The following is a 21918-nucleotide window of genomic DNA, read 5'->3' on the forward strand; positions in this document are numbered from 1 at the left end:
CTCTCCTTCTGTTTGCGCCAGTCTCGTTCGCAAGTTTCAAGAAGTCCGAATGTCTGCGATGCGGCCCGATTTCCACCCGTCTTTGCATATGTGATCACTTTCCTTTTAATTGCAGCATCATGATGAACTCGGCGTGTCTTTGCAGTCGGCAATTCTATGCTGACAAAGCAAACGCAGAAAGCGGAAGACAGACGGTGGGCTAACCTAAGCACACGTACTACAGCACATGGAGAAAGCTACGGCAGCTAGGCTCGAAGCGCATACAAGATGATCATTTTGAAATGCCGATGGTGACATGGTAAAGTAGATTTAGGGTCGTACTCGATTTTAACGAGCACGCACTTCTTGGACCCATTTTATCGAGAAAAAAAAAAAGTGCACATTAAATTCAAATAAGTACGGCATATGTTCAAAACACAAAAATTTAGGTCACAAATGTAGGGAGGAACTTGAATTTATTATTCCATTTCAGCCCTCATAGATTTACACTAACCATATTTTTTTTATCCCTAACCAATCTCAGTTTTGATACTCAGTGCAGCTTGCAACTCAAACATTACTTCAGACTGACTCATCCTTGTGAAGAAACAGCAGTTTCAATGAAACTATTAAGACTAATGCTTGCATAAGCACAAGCTTGATGCCAATTTAATACAGTAGCACAGCGACATCAAAGTTTATGGGACACCGAGTTCCACGAGAGATGTGAATTTCTGCTCTGTTAAGGCATGGTACTTCTAATTTCATGGATCACCGTGTAGGTCACAAAAACTACTACTACAATCTGAAACTCTTGAGTTAGAGGATATGTACCTGGTTTTGTGGGAATTCAGCCTTTCCACAAATTTTGTGTCCCGTAAGCTTTTTGCCATCAACTGTACATGCCATACATTATATCATGTACCTGCGTAAGAACCAAAACCTGCCTTATATATTTGCCGTGAACCGAACCAACAACCAGTTTTTGGACCAGCCTCTGGATTGCAAATCAGTTCAGACAAAAGATTGCAACAGTACAGGTAGACGCAAGCAGCATGACCACACAAAGGGCTTACTGACCTGTTGTGGCAGTGCTTGTGCCCCTGAAGGCAGTGGCTGGGAGGCAAATTGTGGCATTGGTGGTGGAACATATCCACCCTGAAAGCTAGGTGGAGTTGCTTCAGGCACAGTTGGTGCTGGGGCACCAACAAGGGGCGTCGTAATGGGGGCTGCCAGGTCAAACGTTGGCACAGATGAACCTTGTGACAGTTGCTGAGGAAAAGGTGACAATGGCAGACTGTCACATTAAAGCCCTCTACAACACTGGCACTAAATTTAGAACTATGCATTAAATTTCCTCATACAATGCCCACCATAGACATAAAGCCAACACACTACTACGAAGTGCACTTATATATGTCAAGGTCATCCTCAGGGTCAAGAAAGACTGCAGATTCTTTGGTAGCCCCAGGAACCAATCATGACGGGTATTTACAGTTGAACCCACCCAAACAAGTGCGATTATCAAATGTGACTATCGCACATAGTCTAAAGAAAAATGCCACACATTCATCATCACCAGAAAGTGCCACTAGGCAGTTGGAAAAGCATTCAATCAGCTGTAATTTTTTATGCTTCAATGTCTTCTGCCTTGTCATCAGAAAATAAACTTGGCCACCTGACCACTACAAGCACTATCATGTCCCCACATCATTCCAATTAAGTTTTTATTATTCAGATAAAAAATTTGTTGTTGGCATTGCGTCTTGTGAAGTGCAAATGAGAGTCGACAAACTTGCATTCTTTGAGTACCATGCCCCATAACTTGATAGATAGCTTGGGAAAGCCTCTATATATGCTCGTTGCTACACCCAAAACATTTCATTTTCTGTTTTGAGCTCACTCACTGCTCTTGCCAAATTCACATTCATGACATGACATGACATGAGTGGTTGCGCCATTTGCTCTAATAGCTGCTTGGCTCAAAGCTGCTGGCTGTTTCATTTGACGACAGTAAATGATGACCAAACTGTCTCTGCTGCACGCATATTCTTCTAGACCTTGGCTATTCATGCCTTTAATTTTCACAAACCAAGTTTACACGGACCATGGAAATTTTCATTAGCCTACAATTTCACAAATAATGCTGTGTTATATCCTACCTTGGCCGACGGCTTCACAGGAGGTGGGTCATTCCAGCCTGGTGGAGGTGGATTACCTAGCAAACTGGAAGATGGCAAAGGAGCTATGCTAGGCGCCACAGGTGATGGCGATAGCTGAGAAGACTGGATACTTGCATTGGACGAGACTGCACCAAAAGGAGGGAAAAGGGAAGCCCACAAAGCCATTAAAGCTATGACGAGCGAAAGGTCTACATCCAGAAATGGAATTCCTCCCATGAAGAAGGAAGTATCTTGCTACTGACCAAACTGCGGGGTGGAAGAAGTCAAGAAGCCTAAGGATGGAAAAAGCTACAGCAAGAATTCCCCAACTAAGACCTTGGATGAACTGCAACAAACTTCATGCGAGTGCAAAGCAACCCTTAAGTACATTTTACGGACTACGGGATCTCAGAAAATGTTCACTTTCTGAGTAGCCTGTAACAGTATTCAGTAAAACCAAACATCACAATGTTGTTCACATATACTGGTAGAGGCTGTAAATGCAAATACTAGGCTGCATCACGAGTCTGCATAGATTTTCAGCTTCCTGTCAGATCTCGTGTTCCATAAAATTGAGTGGTTGACTGTACCTGCACCCTTCACCTGTCTTCCAGCCTACTTATCCTTGGTCACTCAATACATGTTCTCAATGAGTCAATCAAATGGCTACACATAATGTATTACATGGAAATAAGGGCAAAACCAATGCTCATATTACAGAATTAGCTTTCCTTCAATAAAAGGAATCAATCCGTGGCTCAGTGCTACTTGCATTACTCTCAACTTGCCCTACCATACAATAGAACCTCTATTTAATGCAATCCTAGCAGCAGGAAACTCCAATAGCAATACTAATCTAATTAGCACCCCTAACAGTCCAGCTGTTTGGTTTACATGTTTTGCACAAACAAGTATAAATAACAAAATTTTGCCAGAAATAAGGGGCATTAACAAATGCTCTCTGTTGTTTTTGTTGCACCTGTTTGTCCTTGGAGTGACAGCAGTCTGCATGTGCGTGTGCAGCAGGGAAGGGACAGAGAGCGTCTTCCTAGTTTTCATGCACTCAGGAGGAATGCCATAAGCTTTTGTGACTCACATGAAGAGAATACTTTGTTGCTTCTGTAAATTACTTAAAAAGTTATTGCAGCTAATGCGATTGTACATTTTATGCCAGGCATCAGACATGATACATTTGTCTTCATCATGATCATGATTATCAATGCCAGTCTGACAGACTTCATGAGGGAGGAAATTGCTCACAGCGGCATGGGCAGTCATGACAGGCTTCCTCTCTCACAAGGCCTATCAAAGCCACAATGTTGGCACATTTTGAGCAACAGTGCTTATCAACCAAACAATGACTTTTGCACTTTTAAAGCATAGGCACCTGTGGGAGAGTACATGAGTGCCACTTCTACTGTCTTTACTACAACAGTACAATGTCAAAATAAAGCAAAGTGTGCCACTGTTGCAGAAATATCCCACACTTCATAAACTCTTGTTACAACACATTGTCTCTGGCCCATAATGCATACCTGTACAATGCCCCTACAGTATCAGAATGGCAAGTTGGGCCAGTTGGTTGGGATTCATAGTAAGGGTCGTTACAGCGCAACACAAGAGAAGGACAAAAGAAGGTATAAAACGACGACCACGGCGCTGACTCTCAACTGATATTTTATTAGCGATTATTTTATCTGTGAGTGAAAGTATGGTTCGCGGTGTCAAGAGCATAAATGACCAAGGTATTAAAACTAAATTAGAAGAAAAAAGAAAAAATGCAGTAGCACCATATTGTCATGTGGTAGTGATGGTTAAGAAGACAGCAAAACTGTGATTAACGAAACAAGCGTTTTATTGGGCGAACTTGTGCCCTCAAAAACAGGCTACATTCAAAGACAATGGCAGCGGCGAACACACTCGGCAATCGTCGAAAATCTGATCAGCAGGTCAAGCGCGTTGGCTTTTATACAGCAGTCGTTGAATGTTCCAGGCTAATCGTTGGGACCCGCGTGCCTTTCACAAAGTTCTACACCATTTGCGTCAGGCGATGAAATCAGATAACACAAGGTACGGCGACAACAGACAGCGGATAGAAGCATCGATAACTTTCCAGAAACTTCGGATACATGCAGGTGCGTCCCGCGCTGTGCGATGACATTTGCTAGGCGGAAAAACGTGGTCGCCCGATAAAAATAAGTACACGTGTCAATATATACACAAGTTAGTGCATGGGCTTAAGAACTTTAGTTCAAGGTACAGCATTGATGTTCGTTTTTCTGCGAAACATAAGATAGGTCGCATATGCCCATTAGTTCATAATTTGCTGAAGGATAAGCAAGTGAAGGGAAAATGCCCTGTCAAACATGTGAACAGGTACATCACTTGTGCTAAGCAGGTTGTGTATGCCATTCCATTATCTTGTGGTAGAGAGTATGTGGGACAAATGAAGCGATGTGTAAATGTTCGAATTCAGGAGCATGAGCTATCTCTTCAAGGGATTGCACCACTTCATCTGCCGGAGCATTGCAAGTTGTGCGGTTGTCACCTCGAATTAAAAAAATCTAGTGTCATCTTTAAACACGCAAGCCAATTGACAAGGGAAATCACCGAGGCTCACAATATAAAGATTAGGGACAAAGCATGTATCAGCGAACCATCTATCACTTTTCATGACAAATAACTGTTACCTATGTCAATTTTGATTATGCGTCAGCTTGTTACAGTTGCCTCGATGCATCTCTGTCTCGTGCATGTCATGGTTATCAACTGGCACCTATATATATGTTAGACATACTATCTTCAATAAAATATCAGTTGAGAGTCAGTGCCGTGGTCGTCGTTTTATACCTTCTTTCATCCTTGTCTTGTGTTGCGCTGTAACGAACCTTACAATGAGCCCCTTCAGTATTGGCAGTCTTATGTTAAAAAAGAAACAAAAGGGGGTGAAGAGTAGGAAAGCTCTCAGATTACAATTTTGATAAGCAACTCCTCCAACAAGTCAATTAAGCCTTCTGGTAGCACACTGCTTTGTTTTGCTTTCTTTTTAACATTGGATTTATATTGCAAGTAATGAATTACTTTTTCGAGCATATTATACTCAAACACTTTATGTGTTATTGACATGTACATTTTTTCTAGTATAGTGTGGATACTTTCTCTGAACACTGCTGCCAACACTAGAATTGGTTTCCATGCGCTCTGTTGAGGCATGTGCATGAGCTGTCTGCAGTCAAAAAAGTTGCATTTTTGCCTGAAAGGTAAAGCATCAATTGTGATAGCAAATTATTAGATAGCTATATATAGTAAGGATAGTAGTTTTATTATCAATATAAAGTTGTAAACATTCATTTACAAACTAAATTAACAAACATGGTGTCACGCGCACACAGGCAAACAGACACATCTCATGTGATGACCACGGACACTCGCTGTCAAAACACTGCTGCAAGTAAGAGCGGCAGCAGCATAGAGCGAACTGACTTTCATGCTGCCTCTCGCTTCAATGCGAACAAAGCGACAAAAACACAGTGCACATGAAGCTATCACCTGTAGGCACACCTAGGCTCTGTACCCATCGCAAATTGCTGTCAAGAGAGGGCCTGCGTGGCCATGCTGAGCCATGCCATAAGCAGCTGCCGCCGGAGTAGTAATAGCCAAAATAATGTTTCAGTCTCTATAGCAGCTACAAAAATTAAGAAGTTAGATAAGTTTGTCCATTTATGATAGGTGAAAGCAGCAATTCTTTTTGAATTTCTTCCTTATGAGACCACAAATCTCGCTGCCACATTAAACTTTGTTGCTGTGTAAACAGATGCACACCTAATCCCACTGCCGTTGTTCCTACACACGCTGTTCCCCCGATGGCTGTTTGCCTTCATCAGGACTAGTCAATACAAGATCTACAATCCCAGCACCCGTAGTGGGAGCAGCAGGAGGAATGGTTGTGCCAACAAGTGCAAAAGAACCAAAATTATCTGCAGGCTCTTGCCTGCGAATAATTTTGGTAGGGAAGATTGCGGTGGGGAAATGGCTGGGGGAAGACCCATTTCATGTAAACTTCTGCAAAGGTTGCTGCAAACTTGCAGATCACCCTTTAGCTTCTAGCAGCGTGGCTATCGCCTCCAGAGCAGGTGAAGAGAAAGACGGCTCACATGCAGGTAGCGCGAGAATAAAACATGCTGGCATGCTCGACCTGAGCGGCCACAGTAGCTGCCGTTCCTAAGATCGTGCGGCACCATGGCTGGCTGGCCTAAATAAACTGTGGCCACAGTGGCTACCTCTTCTCACCGCCTCCCACAAGCTTTTACCGAAACGTATGCAAAACATATGAAGTGCAGTATGTGAAAGTATTCCTCTTGGCGACAGTCCTAACCATGAACGAGGAGGACAGTAGCACAAAGCACGTTTACACTGGACTCCATGTTAGCCTCACAGGCAAGAAGCAGCCACTGAAGAATGCTGTTGCAGTAGAGCTTACCACCAGTTTCAATTACACCTTGATTCATAAGCTGCGAAATCATAGTGTTGACTAGCGAAAATTCCTAAGCAGCTGCTTTTATATTTTCAATTTTTTCATGCTGGCAGTTGTCAAGAATTAATGGCACATTCAACTGTTCACACTAGACATTTCCGTTGAGAAGGTCATCACAGGCACATTTGTGGGCAGGTTCACATTTTTAGAGTTCTTCAACCACTTGAGAAGGGCAACTTCCACTTCAGGGCACTTTGAACCCCAAACACTTCATTACCGCAAGCATAACTGGCCAGCTTGTGAAATCAGTAGTGTTTGCCTGAAGCTGCGAAGCATTCTGCACATTCAAATTAGCACTATGGGCAATGACAACGCAGAAATTCGAGGATAAAAATCATTAAGCATCCTTCATGCTCTTTAAACTAACACTGTGAACACAAAGTCTGACACGCATATGCCTGAAATTGCTCTACTGAAATGTTTATTATTAATGGATAACGAAAAAAAATTATGAAAAACCAACCCAGCTTACTACAGTAGAACCTCGTTCATATATTTTGTAAAAAACAGGGAGAAAAAACGTACTAATTGGGAAAACGTATGATCCAAAGTAACTAAAGAAATGTTACAGACAACTATAGTTGACATCTACGTAATGCGAAGCGTCACGCAAATCGTTGCGGCGTGAGATGCCGACGCGCATTGAGCTGGTGGTGCTTCGGCGGCCTGAGACGTGTTTTGTTGTTTTTCTGTTGCATGGTGTTTTAAGGGTGACGAGAAACGGGAACGAAATCGAGCTGGTGGGCGACGCCGGAGGCCACTGCAGCGAAACATGATGGCCACATTGCGCTGCCTGCAGCAGGGAACAACGGCACATTATAATTAGTGCGCAGCACGCTACCTATGGCACTACGTGCCACACGCTGTAAAATAGATAGGTGAAGATGCGTATCGCAATAGGCTTGGCAGCAACAGCTGTGAATTAGGTGTGCGACGGCCTGGGCGGAGATTTGCTGGTACTGGAATAAGAAACTGTGCGCGCCGTCATTTTCACACGGCACGGGTGGCTATATACTGTTCTCGGTCACTCGCGCCTTTTGCCTTTTCTTGTTCACTAGGATCTAGTGGCCTGAAAAGCTATACAATCGCAGACTGCAGCAGGGAATGGCGGTATGTTTCGGCTATCGCCTATTAAAAGCATGTGCTAAGCGACGGCTCGGAGCTTTGCGAGCGCTGTGTTCTCACTGCTCAGTTTGCGTTGAAGCTATAGACAGCAAGCGTCCACGGTCACCAAGTATGAAGTGTTCATGTTTGCCTGTGCGCATCGACACCATGCTAGGTAACTTAGATAGTAAGCGAATGTTTACAATGGGGCTTTTCTACTCCGGTGGCTGCTGTGCATGGCATGGCCCCGTGAGCCGTGCCTTGAATACGATCTGTGATGCGGACGGTGTAAGCGTCTAAGTGCACTGAGGGCCTACAGCATTGCGTGCGCTGTAGCACCCATACGCTTGCATGTCACCTGCGTTCACGAAGTGAAACGTTACTGCAATTTTTTTTTCCTTAGAAGGGCTCTTCATGAATTTATCCAGCACAGCCTTTGTACTCTTCAATATAAAGGACGGTGTTGATGCTGGAATGCAAACTATCTCTGCACTTTCAGACTTTGCTTGGAAGCTCTTTTTCACCTTGCGAGTCAAAATGACTTTCTGCTTGCGAGTCGGACAATACTGCAATGATGTCGGTGAAAACATCTAAACCACAAGGAACCATGAATGTCAGAGTGAACCATCAGTGGATTTCTCAAAAAGAGGGGCCACACAACAAAGAAGTGTGCATGTTCTATGTTATCGTGAAATATACACAATAAAGCTCAACTTGTAAATTTTTAAATGCTAAATTTTCAGGGAACATGCACTGGCACAGTAAATACTAATGCACCAAATGCACACACACGCCATAGGATGGGGCACCCAGGAGCTTTCATGGGTTTGTTGCCTGCATCGTTTACACAACTTTCGTTTGGTGGCATTGAAAAGTGATAGTCATCGCCTACGCAATCAGGAAGCTAACATTCAGAGGCACATGCACTGACAAAGTAATTATTAATGAACTAAATGCGCACACACGCCGTACGAAGGGGCACGCAAGAGCGTTCATGGGTTTGTTGCCTGTGTCATTTCCACAACTTTCTTTTGGTGGCATTTAAAAGTGTGTAATGTAACGCCTGTGTAATTAGGATGCTGTTCCTTCGCAATGCATTGGCAAAGAAGGGGGCAGGAAGGGCTGGTTAAAGTGGAGAGTACATGCTGCAATTTGTGCCCCATCAAAAGGAATGGGAAATGCCCATCTAGGCCACCTCCTGGGTACATTTACAGCATTTCTGGTTCTGAATGTCTGCTGGTTCACTCTTTGTACTCAGTAGAAGCAGTAGAACCTTGTTGATACGTTCTCGTTGCACACGTTTTCCTGGCGCCAATGTTCGCAATCGAGAACAGAAAGAATGACCCAATATAGTTACGTTCATTTTTTACCGGTTCATATGTTCCCGAAAAACACTATAGTAATTTGGCACCAACATTCAGTACGTCACCAAACTGCTATTGTACATGTTTTATGGCCACAAGATCCCATGTTAACAAGACAATGCACAAGGCACATGGAATCGAGAACAGTATGTAGCTGCCCGCAGCAGCAGCTTTACCGCAATACTCGTCTGTCTCGCATGAAATTGGCGACGTGCACTCAGTATCTCATTTCGGTCATCTTCTTCAGGTCATCTCTCTCTTTTCCAGGGTCATTGCACGCAGCATTCATAGCTATCACCGTCAATCCTACTGCGATAAGCATCTTCGCCTATCTGTTTCACAACACATGGTGCCGTTGGGAACGTAGCGCATGCTTTTAACAGGTGATAACCAAAACATGCTGCCATTTCCTGCTGCAGACTGCGATCGTGTATGTATACCGGCCGCTAGATCACACGTGAACAAGGAAAGGCGCAAGGCACGCGCATTTGAGACCAGTATATAGCCGCCCGTCTCACGTGAAAACGTCGGCACGCACAGTTTCTTATTCCGGTACCAGCAAATCCCTGCCCGGGTTGTCACACGCCACATTCACAGCTATCGCTGCCAAACCTATTGCCATGAGCATTTTCACCCATCCATTTTACAGCACGTGGTGGGTAGTGCCATCGGTAGCATACGCTTTTGGTATACGATACTCCAAACGCGCCGCCGTTCCCTGCTGCAGGCAGCGCAATGTCAACATCATGTTTTGCTTCGGCGGCATCAGGTGTCACCCATCAGCTCAATTTCGTTTCGGTTTCCCATCACCCTCTTAACACACCACGCAATAGGAAAACAACAGAACATGTCACGGTCCAGTGGAGCACCACCAGCTTGACATGCATTGGCGTCTCGTGCCGCAATGATCCGGCAACACTTCGCATTACGTAGATGTCAACAATGCAGTCAAATCTCATTAATTCAAACATGCTTCATTCAAACTTCCAGTTTATTCGAACTGATGCCGTGGTTCTGTGCATTCCAATGGGCGAAAACGCCCTGTAATTCGAACCCACAAGCATTTGCGATGGTTAATTCGAACACACCACACTCCGACAATGCTCTGAGCAGCGCGCCAAATTACGCGGCGTTGCCTCTGACCAGCATTGATCTGAACCCGGCATAAAGGAAAGGCTTAGGAGAAACCCCTCAACGCCACGCTTGAAACAAGAAAAAAAAAATTGTGGCGGAAATTTTACCCTCTCTCAAATGGCAAGGTCGCTGGTTCTTCATCACACCAAAATACCCCAGCAACACTAGTGGCAAAACGCGCGCGGTGGGAGGGATCGGACCTTGGTCAATTTTTGATGGCTTGCCGCAGCAGCAAGCGAGCCACAAGCGGAGGAGACCAATTAGAGTGGCCCCTACAGTGCCGTACGCACAGGAAACTGGTATCATGTGGACCAGCCCGACCGCTCTATTCGTACTCGCATCTGGTTCAGCCAGACCGCTTGTTTATCACTATCGTCTGCTCACGTTAACTCTCACTCGCGCTTGTTTTGGTTGACTTGGTTGGTCTCGTTTGCGCTTGTTTTTTTTACAATGGCGCTTCTAAACTGAGAAGTTCCAATGGAAAGGTTGTTGGAGACAGTGTGCCATATCCAATTCTGTACAACAAAACAGACCCTGAATACAAGGACGCTAAGGCGACACCCAGTACCTCATTCTCCTTGTCTTGTGAATGCGGCGACGCCATAACTGCAGGGAGCACACATGATTATGATACGTGGCAACGTCTTCATCATCTTGATAAGGCATGACTCACATTAAGAATGCAGGAAAAAAAAAGGTAAACACAGCGCCGATCTGTTAACAGACGAAGGAAAAAATGCGCGCACACAGAAGGAAGCAGCAAATGAAGTGATACAGTAGTACCGCACTAATATGTTCCTTGTTCATACGTTTTCCCAGGTTTAGCATCGCTAAGCCCCGTTCCAGGAAAAGGCTCATAGATGTCTATGTTTTACTTTCATACGACGTTGTTCCCGCAATGTTCCCAGGTAATAAGTAGCAACATTCGCATACAACTACAAGAATAATATCAAGTGCACAGTCTATAATGTAAGAAATCTAAAAGAAAAACGTCAACGGCTCTAACACCCCAGCTGCACACTTCCGGCCACCCCCAACTTGCGCTTTTGACCAGTCACAATCTTGGCGAGTATATAGTCTTGGCAGAAATTTACAAAGTTTTGGCCACCTTACAGCATGCCATTATAGATGGTCGAACTTTGCCTACACAACCGAATGCAAATTTGGCCACAGAAACGAGCAAAAATAGCAATATTTTGGTTTCACGTTGCTGGCATTTTACTGGCTCCTCCTCAATACCGAAACTAGCGAAGCCTAGTCGATCCAGTAGTAGCCAATTGCACCCAAACTGCAAGCCAACCCAGCCCAAGCTGCTAAGCATTGAAAAGCTGCAGCAGCTGCATTTGTTGCATGTTGTGAGAGTGCCATGCGTACAGCATTCGTTCATTTGGGTTAAATAATGACACGGTCCTAAACGACTTCAAGCCTTTTCAACTGCCATCAACTCCACCATCAATGTCTGCACCGACAAGGACAGTGATTCCCATACTTTTCCGTACATAACCCGCACCCTAAATTACAATAGCCTGGAGCAAAAACTACAACGGTCACATCTTTGCAAAAACAGTCTCCATTCATGGATGCACGACTCGTTACCGTTGTACCTTCAGCCAGCAGCTCTGTTCCCCCCTCTCTTCAGCAATGCTGATAATATTCAGCTTCTGCTGCGCTGTAAAGGGTGGCCACTGAGTGCAGCTCATTGTGATCAGAGTTCTAGTTCACCGGCGCTGCACACACTACCACTATCGTGTGCAATGGCTATCAAATGCAAAATGGCGACTCATAAAGAGAAGCAGAATGGGCGACCATGAAGGAGGGGAGCAAGGAGCTTCAACACGCAGGGGTGGGGCTCCCTAGGGGATCACGAAACTTTGAATGGCAGAGAACTTTGCCATGAGGTATGGCTTCATGGCAGTGAGCACCACGCTGCCGCAAAATCACACCTCATGGCAAATTGCCATTTAGCTCGCACCCTGACTAATGTTAAATTTCTTGAATTTTTGATGCGGGTCATACATACAAAAATACAGTAAATGAGGGAAGCCCCAGACAATGACTGTTACGAAGAAACCCCTGAACATTTGGCTAGCACAGCTCAGTTGACTTCGGTCATGTTGCCAGGGGATTAAGTTTCAGAGCATGCACTGACTGCACATTCGTCTATCTGTAGCGCCAGCATAACAATGGTCAATGTAGAGACTGACCAGGTCACAGGTAAGCGTATGTGCACACAGAAACGTGTAGACAAATTGGGACCGTATTGTTGCACGATCACTTTTGAACATATACTACTTTCAGTTTCACAGCACCGGATATGTCGGCAGCAATACTGGAATTGTGATATTTCAGCATGCTTGTGACTTTGCCCAGAATTCTATTGCTTGTAGATACTGATGCGCCTGGTACTAGCCATGTGAAATTGTGTGGAAGTGAAGGTGTCCTTGAAAGTGATCATCCAAGAATATTACACATCTTTTTCGGACGCTTATGAAATAGGTCACTCATTTTCAGTCAAATCTCGTGCTTCGACTCCCAATTATCCGGACTTTCTGGTTGTCCCTACATGTCAATCAGCTGTAGGCGACAGTAAATCCTTTAGCGGCTGAGCCGTGCATGTGTCCTTGTTATAACCCTTCAACACCCAAATAGTTCCAGAAAAACATACCAAATTTCCAAATTTTTTTATGTAGTCATGAATTTTTACATGTCATTTCTGGCTCTAGAGATATATCACTCAAATCTCTATACTTCATTACATGTCGATTTTACAGTATTGCATTACATGCCGATTTTACAAATACAGTAATGACATTACATGTCATTACTGTATTTGTCGATTTTTCAAAAGCCTTTGATTCTATAAATCATGATCTCTTGCTTACTAAGTTAAACCACTACGGTATACGCGGCAATGCACTTGACTTGATTAGGTCGTATCTTGGTCATAGAAAGCAGTTTGTACAAGTAAATAGCTTTAAATCTGAAGTTGGGTCAGTCAATGTTGGTGTACCCCAGGGCAGTATTTTAGGGCCCCTCCTCTTTAATATCTTTATTAATGATTTAGTAAACATTGATGTTGATACGCGTTACGTAATCTATGCTGATGACACTACGTTATTCTTTTCATCTAACCGCCCTGCCGAATTGATTATAAGAGCTAATGCTGTTTTGAGTAAACTATACACATGGTCATCTGACAACGGTTTGACTATCAATTCACAAAAAACTAAGGCGGTGTTATTTCGCGCTAAGAACACGCAAATTACTCTAGAGGAAGATTTGCTAATGAACAATTCTAAAATTGAACTTGTACACTCGGTAAAATCGCTAGGTGTATTTTTTGATCATACTATGACGTGGCAGAGCCATATAGATTTTCTTGCTAGTAAGCTTTCACAAATCACTGGAATATTTTATTCCTTGAACTATCTTCCTCGCTTTATTAAGTGCTTGTTATATAATTCACTTTTTCTCAGCCATTTAAATTATTGTTGTTCGGTCTGGGCTACCACTTCTGACACAAATATCAACAGGCTGTACATACTGCAAAAGAAGGCTCTTCGCGCTATTTGCAATAAACCATACGATTTCCCTTCAGCTTATTTATTTCATAAACTTAACACACCGAAAGTACAGGCCCTTTTAAACTATCGTTTAGTGCTTGCGTATAAAAATGAACAGAAAAAGAACATCAACTACATTACTTCTATGGCTAACTTAAAACTACACGAAACTCCATACAGCACAAGAAAGCCAGAGTACTGGCACGTACCAAAATCGCGCACAAACTATGGATCACAAATGCTGTGCTCCAGACTACCTCGGTTATTAAACGATCTTATTGTTAATAAAATTGATATTGCAACTTGTTCTCCTCCTGATATTCTTGATTTTTTCTCTCATATGTGAGTTGTACAATGCCTGTGTGCTTTTGAAGTGCAGTGAGATTTCGTGTTTTTGCTTGCTTGCTCACATCTTGTTTTTGTTGTATTTTTTTTTCCTCGCCTGATTTGCGATGGGTATGCATGATATGTTGTAATGCTTAATTATGTGTGTACTTGGGAAAACTGTATTTCCGCGCTGCTGCTCCCTTATTTTCTTTTTGTATTTTTAAGGGTATTTGGGGCTAGTCAAGCTGCTACGAGCAGCTTTTTTTCCCCACTTTACCCCCGCAAAGCTGTATTTAGTTTTTGTGGAAATAAAGCATACATACATACATGTTTCTTCAAGACTTCTACCACTCTCTAGCGTTGAAAATTGAATCCGAACCCAATTACAGACTTGACTCGTCTTTGGGATTGGGGCAGCACAACATCAGACTGCATGAATTTTACTCGTCATTAGCGATATTGGTACAGCCTCCCATGACAAGTACAGCTTGAGACTGGTGGTTAAAGGGTTAATCTGTAACAGCATGTATTTGTGAATTTAACAGCATGTTTGCGCAATACGTTTCCTGGGTATTACATTTTCTTCTCACAGCCCTGTGGAAAACAAACAAATTAGAATGGCTCTACTGTAATACAATAACGAAATCTTTTCACAAAAAAATGTAGGTACTACATTCTTCAATTCTCTTTAAATGCTCTCTCTCTCTCTCCACACACACACATATATATATAGGTGCACAACAAAGAATGTTTAAACATTTTTTGTTTTGTTTTTGTGATTAGCTTACCTGCTGATACTCCATAAACACTTGTGTACTGTGGCGTAGTGGAGTGCGCTAATGTATAGGTAGAATTTTGGTCTTCAAATCTGGAAAACAGAAGTGTAAAAGCAAAAGAAATATAAAGCACCAGTCAGTACTGAACCAAAAGATTGTAATGAAAACAGTAGTCCCATAACACAATTGACAATAACTAACCAATTTGTTTGTTGCACACAATAGCCTGCCCTTTTTCTCAGCAGTGCCATTGAGCCAAAATACTGTACTTGCACAATTCTAACAGGGCCCAGAATCTAACATGCACCAAATTTTTGCAGGTTTAAGGTAAGAAAATAAAAATGCACCTGAATGTAACATGCACACGATTTATAAAAGAAAAAATATAGCATGTCCCCACATTGGGGTTCAGAAAAAACAAGCAAGCAGAATTTACTTTTCCCAGAGGGAAAATATATTTAAAAATGTGTTTTCATAATGAAAGCAGCGCAATGTCATCGCTACTTGCACTTTACTGCAATATTGCAAGCACACAAGGCGGTACTCCTGGGCGATCACATTTAGAGATACTGCTACAGTTGAACCTCGCAATAACGAAATTGACAGGGAACATGAGAAAATTTGCTTTCATGTAAATTTCATTGTTGTGAAGAGGCAGCGCAGATGGCTAATGCATCACAGAACAAAACTTTACTGTCGAAATTCCATTAGCCCACTTTGCCAAGCTTTGCTCGAGGATATAGAACCACATTGCCGACAGTACAAAGTGCGCCATATGTGTCGATCAGCAGTGGCAGTACTGCTGTGGAGCAGTATCGGTCACTTGCTTTTGGAGATACGATCACTTTTGCAAGATTCTGCATAACTGCCGCAGAGCAACAGCGCATGCAGCAGCATTTCTCAAGCGCACGCCGTCGCCTGTAGGCACCGACGCATCCGGAGTTAGTGTAAAAGTGATCATATCTCGTGTACCCCAAAGCGAACGATCGAGATTATGGCCCTTTTGCACAACTCTATGTCTGGCGTGGAATGCGCACGCAGTCCCTATTGGGTGGCACCAAAAGCAGCATTCTTGACGCAAGGGGTACATATTCCCGGACGATCGCTCAATCACGGCCCGATGCGTGGCACTCCATGCTGCGACCGCCATCTCAAGTGCCATAAACAATTCCATGTCGGTGGAAGTGGATTTCCTTGTTTTTGCTGCCTTTTTCTCCTCGAAGCCCACGTTACGCAGCACACTGCCATGATCGGCGACTGTTGTTTGAAACGTGCATTCAGTTTGTGTTAAGTTTTCCCTCACGGGATTGGCCTAGGCTGCGCTGGGTCATCAGTCGCGAGGAACGCAAACTGAACATGCGTTTTGAACGATTCACAATGTAGCCTAGTAGATGTGCAAAAACCGTTGTCACATGTTGGTAGCAACATGCGTGCCGCTTCAAACGGGTGATCAACAAACAAGATGGCGGCCATGACGTGTTTCCATCACACGTGATCGATTTTGGCACTTGGCTGTTTTTGTAAACAAAAATGCCGGTGCCTACAAAAGTATAACGTGGTATTTTATGCAATTTTAGTACAAAACAATCGCATTTAAGCAAACTTTGGAGCCTGCTAGCCCTACGCGAGTAGATAATATGCGGGGTTACGTTCCAGCAAATTTCGTTGATGCGGGATTGCAGTACAGCAACATTTCATTGTGAGGAGGTATAAAATACATTGAATCCTAGGGCATTCGCAAGGGATATGAAAATATTTTGTTTACGCGAGAATTTCGTTGACGCGAGAATTTCATTATCACGGGTTTCGACTGTATCACATTCTTGAGATTTCACGTGAATCTGCATCGTACTTGTGAAAATATGTGGCCGATAGGATTCTTGGCAGTTTGTGCAGAGAGCAAGCATGGCACAACGCCAAAAACGCTGGTGGCAGTATACGCCGATGTGTGCCATGCCGAGTGACATGAAATCACGTAGAAATGATAGTGAAAGTGATCGTAGTCTAGCACAAAATAAACCCACAGCAACCTTCAAGAAAATGTGCTCTGCCGTCATCTCGTGATGGTGATGATGCTGCATCTAATGGTTCTGTTGGAAGACTGTTGCGAACTGTGCTAATGAGGTTTTGGTTTGATATCCAATTGTGACATGCCAGTCATTTTCGGACCCATCTTTTCTGCAAAAAAAGGTGTGCGTTAGATTTGTGTAAATACAGTATAATGATGACTAATATTTTGGATGCAAGATGATGTTTTACTTAAGTAAGCAGAACCACGTTGATACTTTCCCGTTATGTTCGTTTCTCTGGCACCAACATTCGCAATCGAGAACACAAAGAAATGACAACAGAGTTACGCTCATTACTTATTGTTTCATGTGTTCCCGGAAAACATTATTTTTCGGCACTAACGTTCAGTACGCTGCCAAACTGCGATCGTATGATTTCCATTTTCCAGCTGCTAGATCCCATGGAAACGAGAAAATGCGCGAGGCGCGTGCGCAATGAAGAACAGTACATAGCTGCCCACCGCAGCAGCTTCACCACAATACTCGCCTACCCGTCTCACGTGAAAATGTCGGCGTGCACTCAGTTCCTCATTTTGGTACCAGCAAATCATCTCCGGGGTTGTCGCACGCGGCATTCACAGCTATCACTGCCAATCCTATTGCCATAAGCACCTTTGCCTATCTGTTTCACAGCGCGTGGTGCCGTTGGAAGCGTAACACCTTATTTTAATAGGCAATAACCGAAACATGCCACCGTTCCCTGCTGCAGACTATGATAGTATACGTTGTCCGGCTGCTAGATCCCATGTGAACAAGACGCGAGGCGTGCGCGATCAAGAACAGTACATAGCTGCCCATCTCACACGAAAGCGATGGTGCACACAGTTTCTTATTCCGGTACCAGCAGTGCGTAGTGCCATGGGCAGCAGACTGCACGCTTTTAGTAGGTGATAATCCAAATGCACCGCCATTCCCTGCTGCAGGCGGTGCAATGTGGGCATCACGTTTCGTTTCAGCAGCACCCAGCGTTACCCACCAACTCGATTTCACTTCGCTTTGCTGTCCAGCTTTTCACCACCAGCTCAATGTATCAACATCTCGCGCCGCAACGATCCATGCAACCCGTCACATTAAGCAGACGTCTACAATAATTGAGTCTCAAATTTGCATTTGTCGCTTCAGATTGTACGTTTTCCCTGTTAGTATATTTTTTCTTGTGGTTTTGCCAATACGTATGAACGAGGATCTACTTATTTATGAAATAATTTGTGTGTGCTGCATTGTAAATATAGTTTATGTGGTCAGAATTGGCCATGGTTCAGCTTTTTTTTCCACCATTCTTGCTGTTATTGTTCCGCTTTGCTTAGAGTGCCATTTGCAGGCTTGTGTGAAAACTATTCAATATTCACTTTGGTTCAATTTTGAGTATTTAGAAATTTAGAAGTATTCGGAATGAAAGCATATATATTTGAAAGCATGCATCATCATCACTTTCGGTCAGCAGGTCTAATTGCCATTGACATGGGCGGCTCTTGCAAGACAAACCAAAGACGAATTCGTTTAAAAGCTGCCAACCAATTTTGTGGACAGCGACCGAAATTTTGAATGCCATATGCATCCTAGCTTGATTTTTCTGACGTTATCAGCGCACACTATGTCAGAAGAATGGCAGCGTTGCCCACCGTGCTCGCACTTTTGTTGGGTTTGGGAGGTGTGACAAGATGGTTTCTTGGTTTGCCGAGAGCCATGCACGCGCTGCAAATAGATTTGCATCAACCAGCACCAAACTAGCTTTGGTAGCCTGACACCACATAAAGCAGAGCTATTTAGGCCTAACAGCCAAAACAGTGTGGTCATGACAAAAATTTGCTGCTGATTGACATGATGGCAAACAGGCGAGAAGTTTACTGCTACGCTAATATGTTTGTACAAGTGGCTCATCAACAATCAGACCTGATATCGCGTGTGCCGGCTAGACAGAAAGCCAAAGTCAGGTCCATGGCCAACTAGATGACAAGTACAATGAGCATGTTGACCAATTTTATCTGTGCACTTTCAGCTATGTTGCAAATTTTTTCATTAGCACAGGTTACGTAAGACACATGGTAATACAGCCAAAACCCGCGATTACAAAACACTGCAACTACAAAATTCTCACGCCAACGAAATATTTTTGTATCCTTGGCGAATGCCATACAATTCAATGCATTTCGTAACTCTCGGCAATGTAATGTTGCTGTACTACGATCCTGCATCAACGAAATTCGCCGGAATGCAACCCCACATATTGCTTACACGCAGGAGGCTAGCAGGCTCCAAAATGTGCTCAAATGCTATTGCTTTGCACTAAAATTCTGTAAAATACCACATTACACTTGCATGGGTACTGCCACTTTTGTTTACAAAAAACAACCAAGTGCCAAAAGTGATCGCGCTGGAAATGCGTCATGACCGCCATCGTTGACTGCCCGTTTGAAGCGGCACACATGTTGCTACCAACACGTGACGACGGTTTTTGCAAACATAGCAGTGCATAGTGAGAAAAATGCAGCAATACAAGGAAATCCACATCCCACTGACATGGAATTGTTTATGCTGCTTGAGATGGCGGTCACAGCATAGAGTGCCATGCATCGGGCCGTGACTGAGCAATTGTCCGGGAATATGCATTCCTTGCTACATGAACTCTGGTTTTGGTGCCACTTGACAGACATCACATGCGGATTTGGCGCCGGACGTAAAAAAAACGGACGTTGTGGCCTGTGTTGTGATGTCGTCCAAGCTAGGACAAAAACCGGGTGCTCAGCATAGAAGAAAAACTGGACATCGTCTGAGCTGTTGAACGTGGCATGAAGTCGGTCCTGGTACGCGAGAGGGATCTACCGTTGACTACGGTGTGTGGTATTTGAAATGCAAATGAGAAGTTGGTCGGCAATGCTGCTGCGACTGCGAAAATATATCAGCTATGAGGTTCGACTTTTCGAGGTTTGACTTTTCACCATCATTGCCTCCGTTATTGCTGAAGTGTCGCCCAATGAAAGTGATGAGGACGACATGGAAAGCAACAGCACAGGCAATTCAGGCTCGATAGTGGCAGATGCTGCGCGTTACGTCAGCCTCACACATGTTTGCCGAGAAGAGGAGGCTGGCGGAAAAACTGGCTTGTAGCTTGAGAGAGCTTAAGGCCACAGTCGTCACGGCTGGCCCGCCGTGACATCAAACAAAATAACATACTTCTGTCGTGTGAAGTGAATAAATACTGCATGTTTTCTGCCGTTTCATCACACCCTCTCGTAGTTTTTGACAGGTAAGTGGGCGATCTCACGCTATTTCGGTTAAGCAGTAGTACCGTTTAGTACATACTTTTTCTGAGCTTCAGTCAACTACGGTTTAACATGGTTTCACTATATAAACTTGTAAACATTCCATTACTAACTAAATTAACAAGCATGGTGTCACGCGTGCGCAAGCAAACAGGAACACGTCTAGCTCGATGGTTGCGGAAACTGGCTATCAAAACACTGGAGTTAGGAAGTGCAGAAGCAGGAGCAGGCAAATGGACTTTCGTGCTGCCTCTTGCCTCAATGTGAACTAAGTGACGAGAACACAGCACGGTGTGCCTGGACAGTAAGACTCTCTCCACATCCCAGATCGCTTTCAAGATAGGGTTGGCATGGCCGCGCCATAAGCAGCCATCTGAGTAGAACGCCTCTCCTTCTGTTTATGCCAGTCTCGCTTGCAAGGTTTTGGTTATATAACTGATTGCACCGTGCAAGCAATGAATGGCGCAACTTTCATGAGAAGAAAATAAATAAAGAGAAAAAAATGGCACACATTAGAATTGGGTAAATACTGTAATCAGGCATTGTAGGTACGGTTATTGCTTGAAAATCTTTCTAGGGCAGGCTAACAATATGTTTTCGACAGATGGCAACGGGCGGCGGGGGGGTAGTGTTCAATGCATTCGCTGCCCCTTAAGATCCGCCGAAACAGACACTGCCATTAAAGGGGTCGCTATTGGGGTCACCACAGCAGTCGGGCGAGTGCTTGCTAAGTGACCAAGTTCAAACACTCCCACGAAGGCCAATTTTACAATCGAAATAATGAAAGTTTGGGCCCATAGAAATGCATGGGTTTCGGCTGGAACCCTCAGCCGGGATTGAAATAATCGGAAAATCAAATGAATCAGAGTTGAGTTAACGGAAGTCTACTGTAAAAAGCTTATTTATATTATATTATTCGAGACACTGAATTATGTTAACAGAATGCCAGGACAATGACAGTGATGAAACAAAGAAACAGCCACCAGATGCTCATAGAAAAGAGTAGTCCTCAATAAAGGAGCTACGTGCAATACTACAGCACGGCACCTTGTTTTGAAAGAATCCAAACATGGCAAGATTTGCCAAATACAGTAAAACCTCGTTAATTCGAACTCGGTTTATTCGAAATCCCACGTAATTCGAAGGTTTTCGGCAGTCCCAACAGTTTGCATGCAAATTTTGCCGGATAATTTGAACAGCCAGCGTGCCCATATCAGGACAATACGTCAGTTTAAACCATGGCCTCCGTGATTTTTCCATGCCTCCATGATCCGCAAAAAAAAATTGTGTGCCAGTCTCTGAGGCCAGTATAGTTGCCGGAGTGGCAGCCAGGCGGCACTTTTAAATCAACTCAATCAATCAGGCAAAATAAAAAGCTGAGCATGGTGGCAATGCCATTACCCCGTATGAAAGGGGACGCTCCTACTTTCTATCCATCCATCCTGTTTCCGGCGAACGTTGTGCACAGTTTTGTGGAGTGTAGCGGCAGTAACAGCGAATTGCTGTGCACTGTAAGCAGACTTGAGGACGCAGCCTACGGTGTGGCTAACTAACGCGCCAAGCAGTCACGCATCGATGACCACCGTATTTACACGATTGTAAGTCGAGCACTTTTTTTTTAATTCGAAAATCTGAAGTGGGGA

At 43.9% G+C, this 21918-nt stretch overlaps 1 protein-coding gene across 5 annotated transcripts in view; it reads right to left on the reverse strand.

The window, feature by feature from the left end:
• The window catches only part of Sec31 (secretory 31), a 189609-nt gene that overhangs the window by 32723 nt on the left and 134968 nt on the right, over positions 1-21918 (reverse strand). For all 5 annotated transcript variants that reach the window (XM_065430740.1, XM_065430739.1, XM_065430738.1 and 2 more), the window contains 3 exons: positions 14956-15035; positions 2142-2287; positions 1060-1251 (listed from right to left, as the gene is read on the reverse strand). In XM_065430740.1, the coding sequence (XP_065286812.1) occupies positions 1060-1251; positions 2142-2287; positions 14956-15035 (418 nt within the window). The remainder of the gene's footprint in view (positions 1-1059; positions 1252-2141; positions 2288-14955; positions 15036-21918) is intronic.

This window comes from Dermacentor albipictus, chromosome 1, assembly GCF_038994185.2.
Source record: "Dermacentor albipictus isolate Rhodes 1998 colony chromosome 1, USDA_Dalb.pri_finalv2, whole genome shotgun sequence".
Taxonomy (NCBI): Eukaryota; Metazoa; Arthropoda; class Arachnida; order Ixodida; family Ixodidae; genus Dermacentor; species Dermacentor albipictus.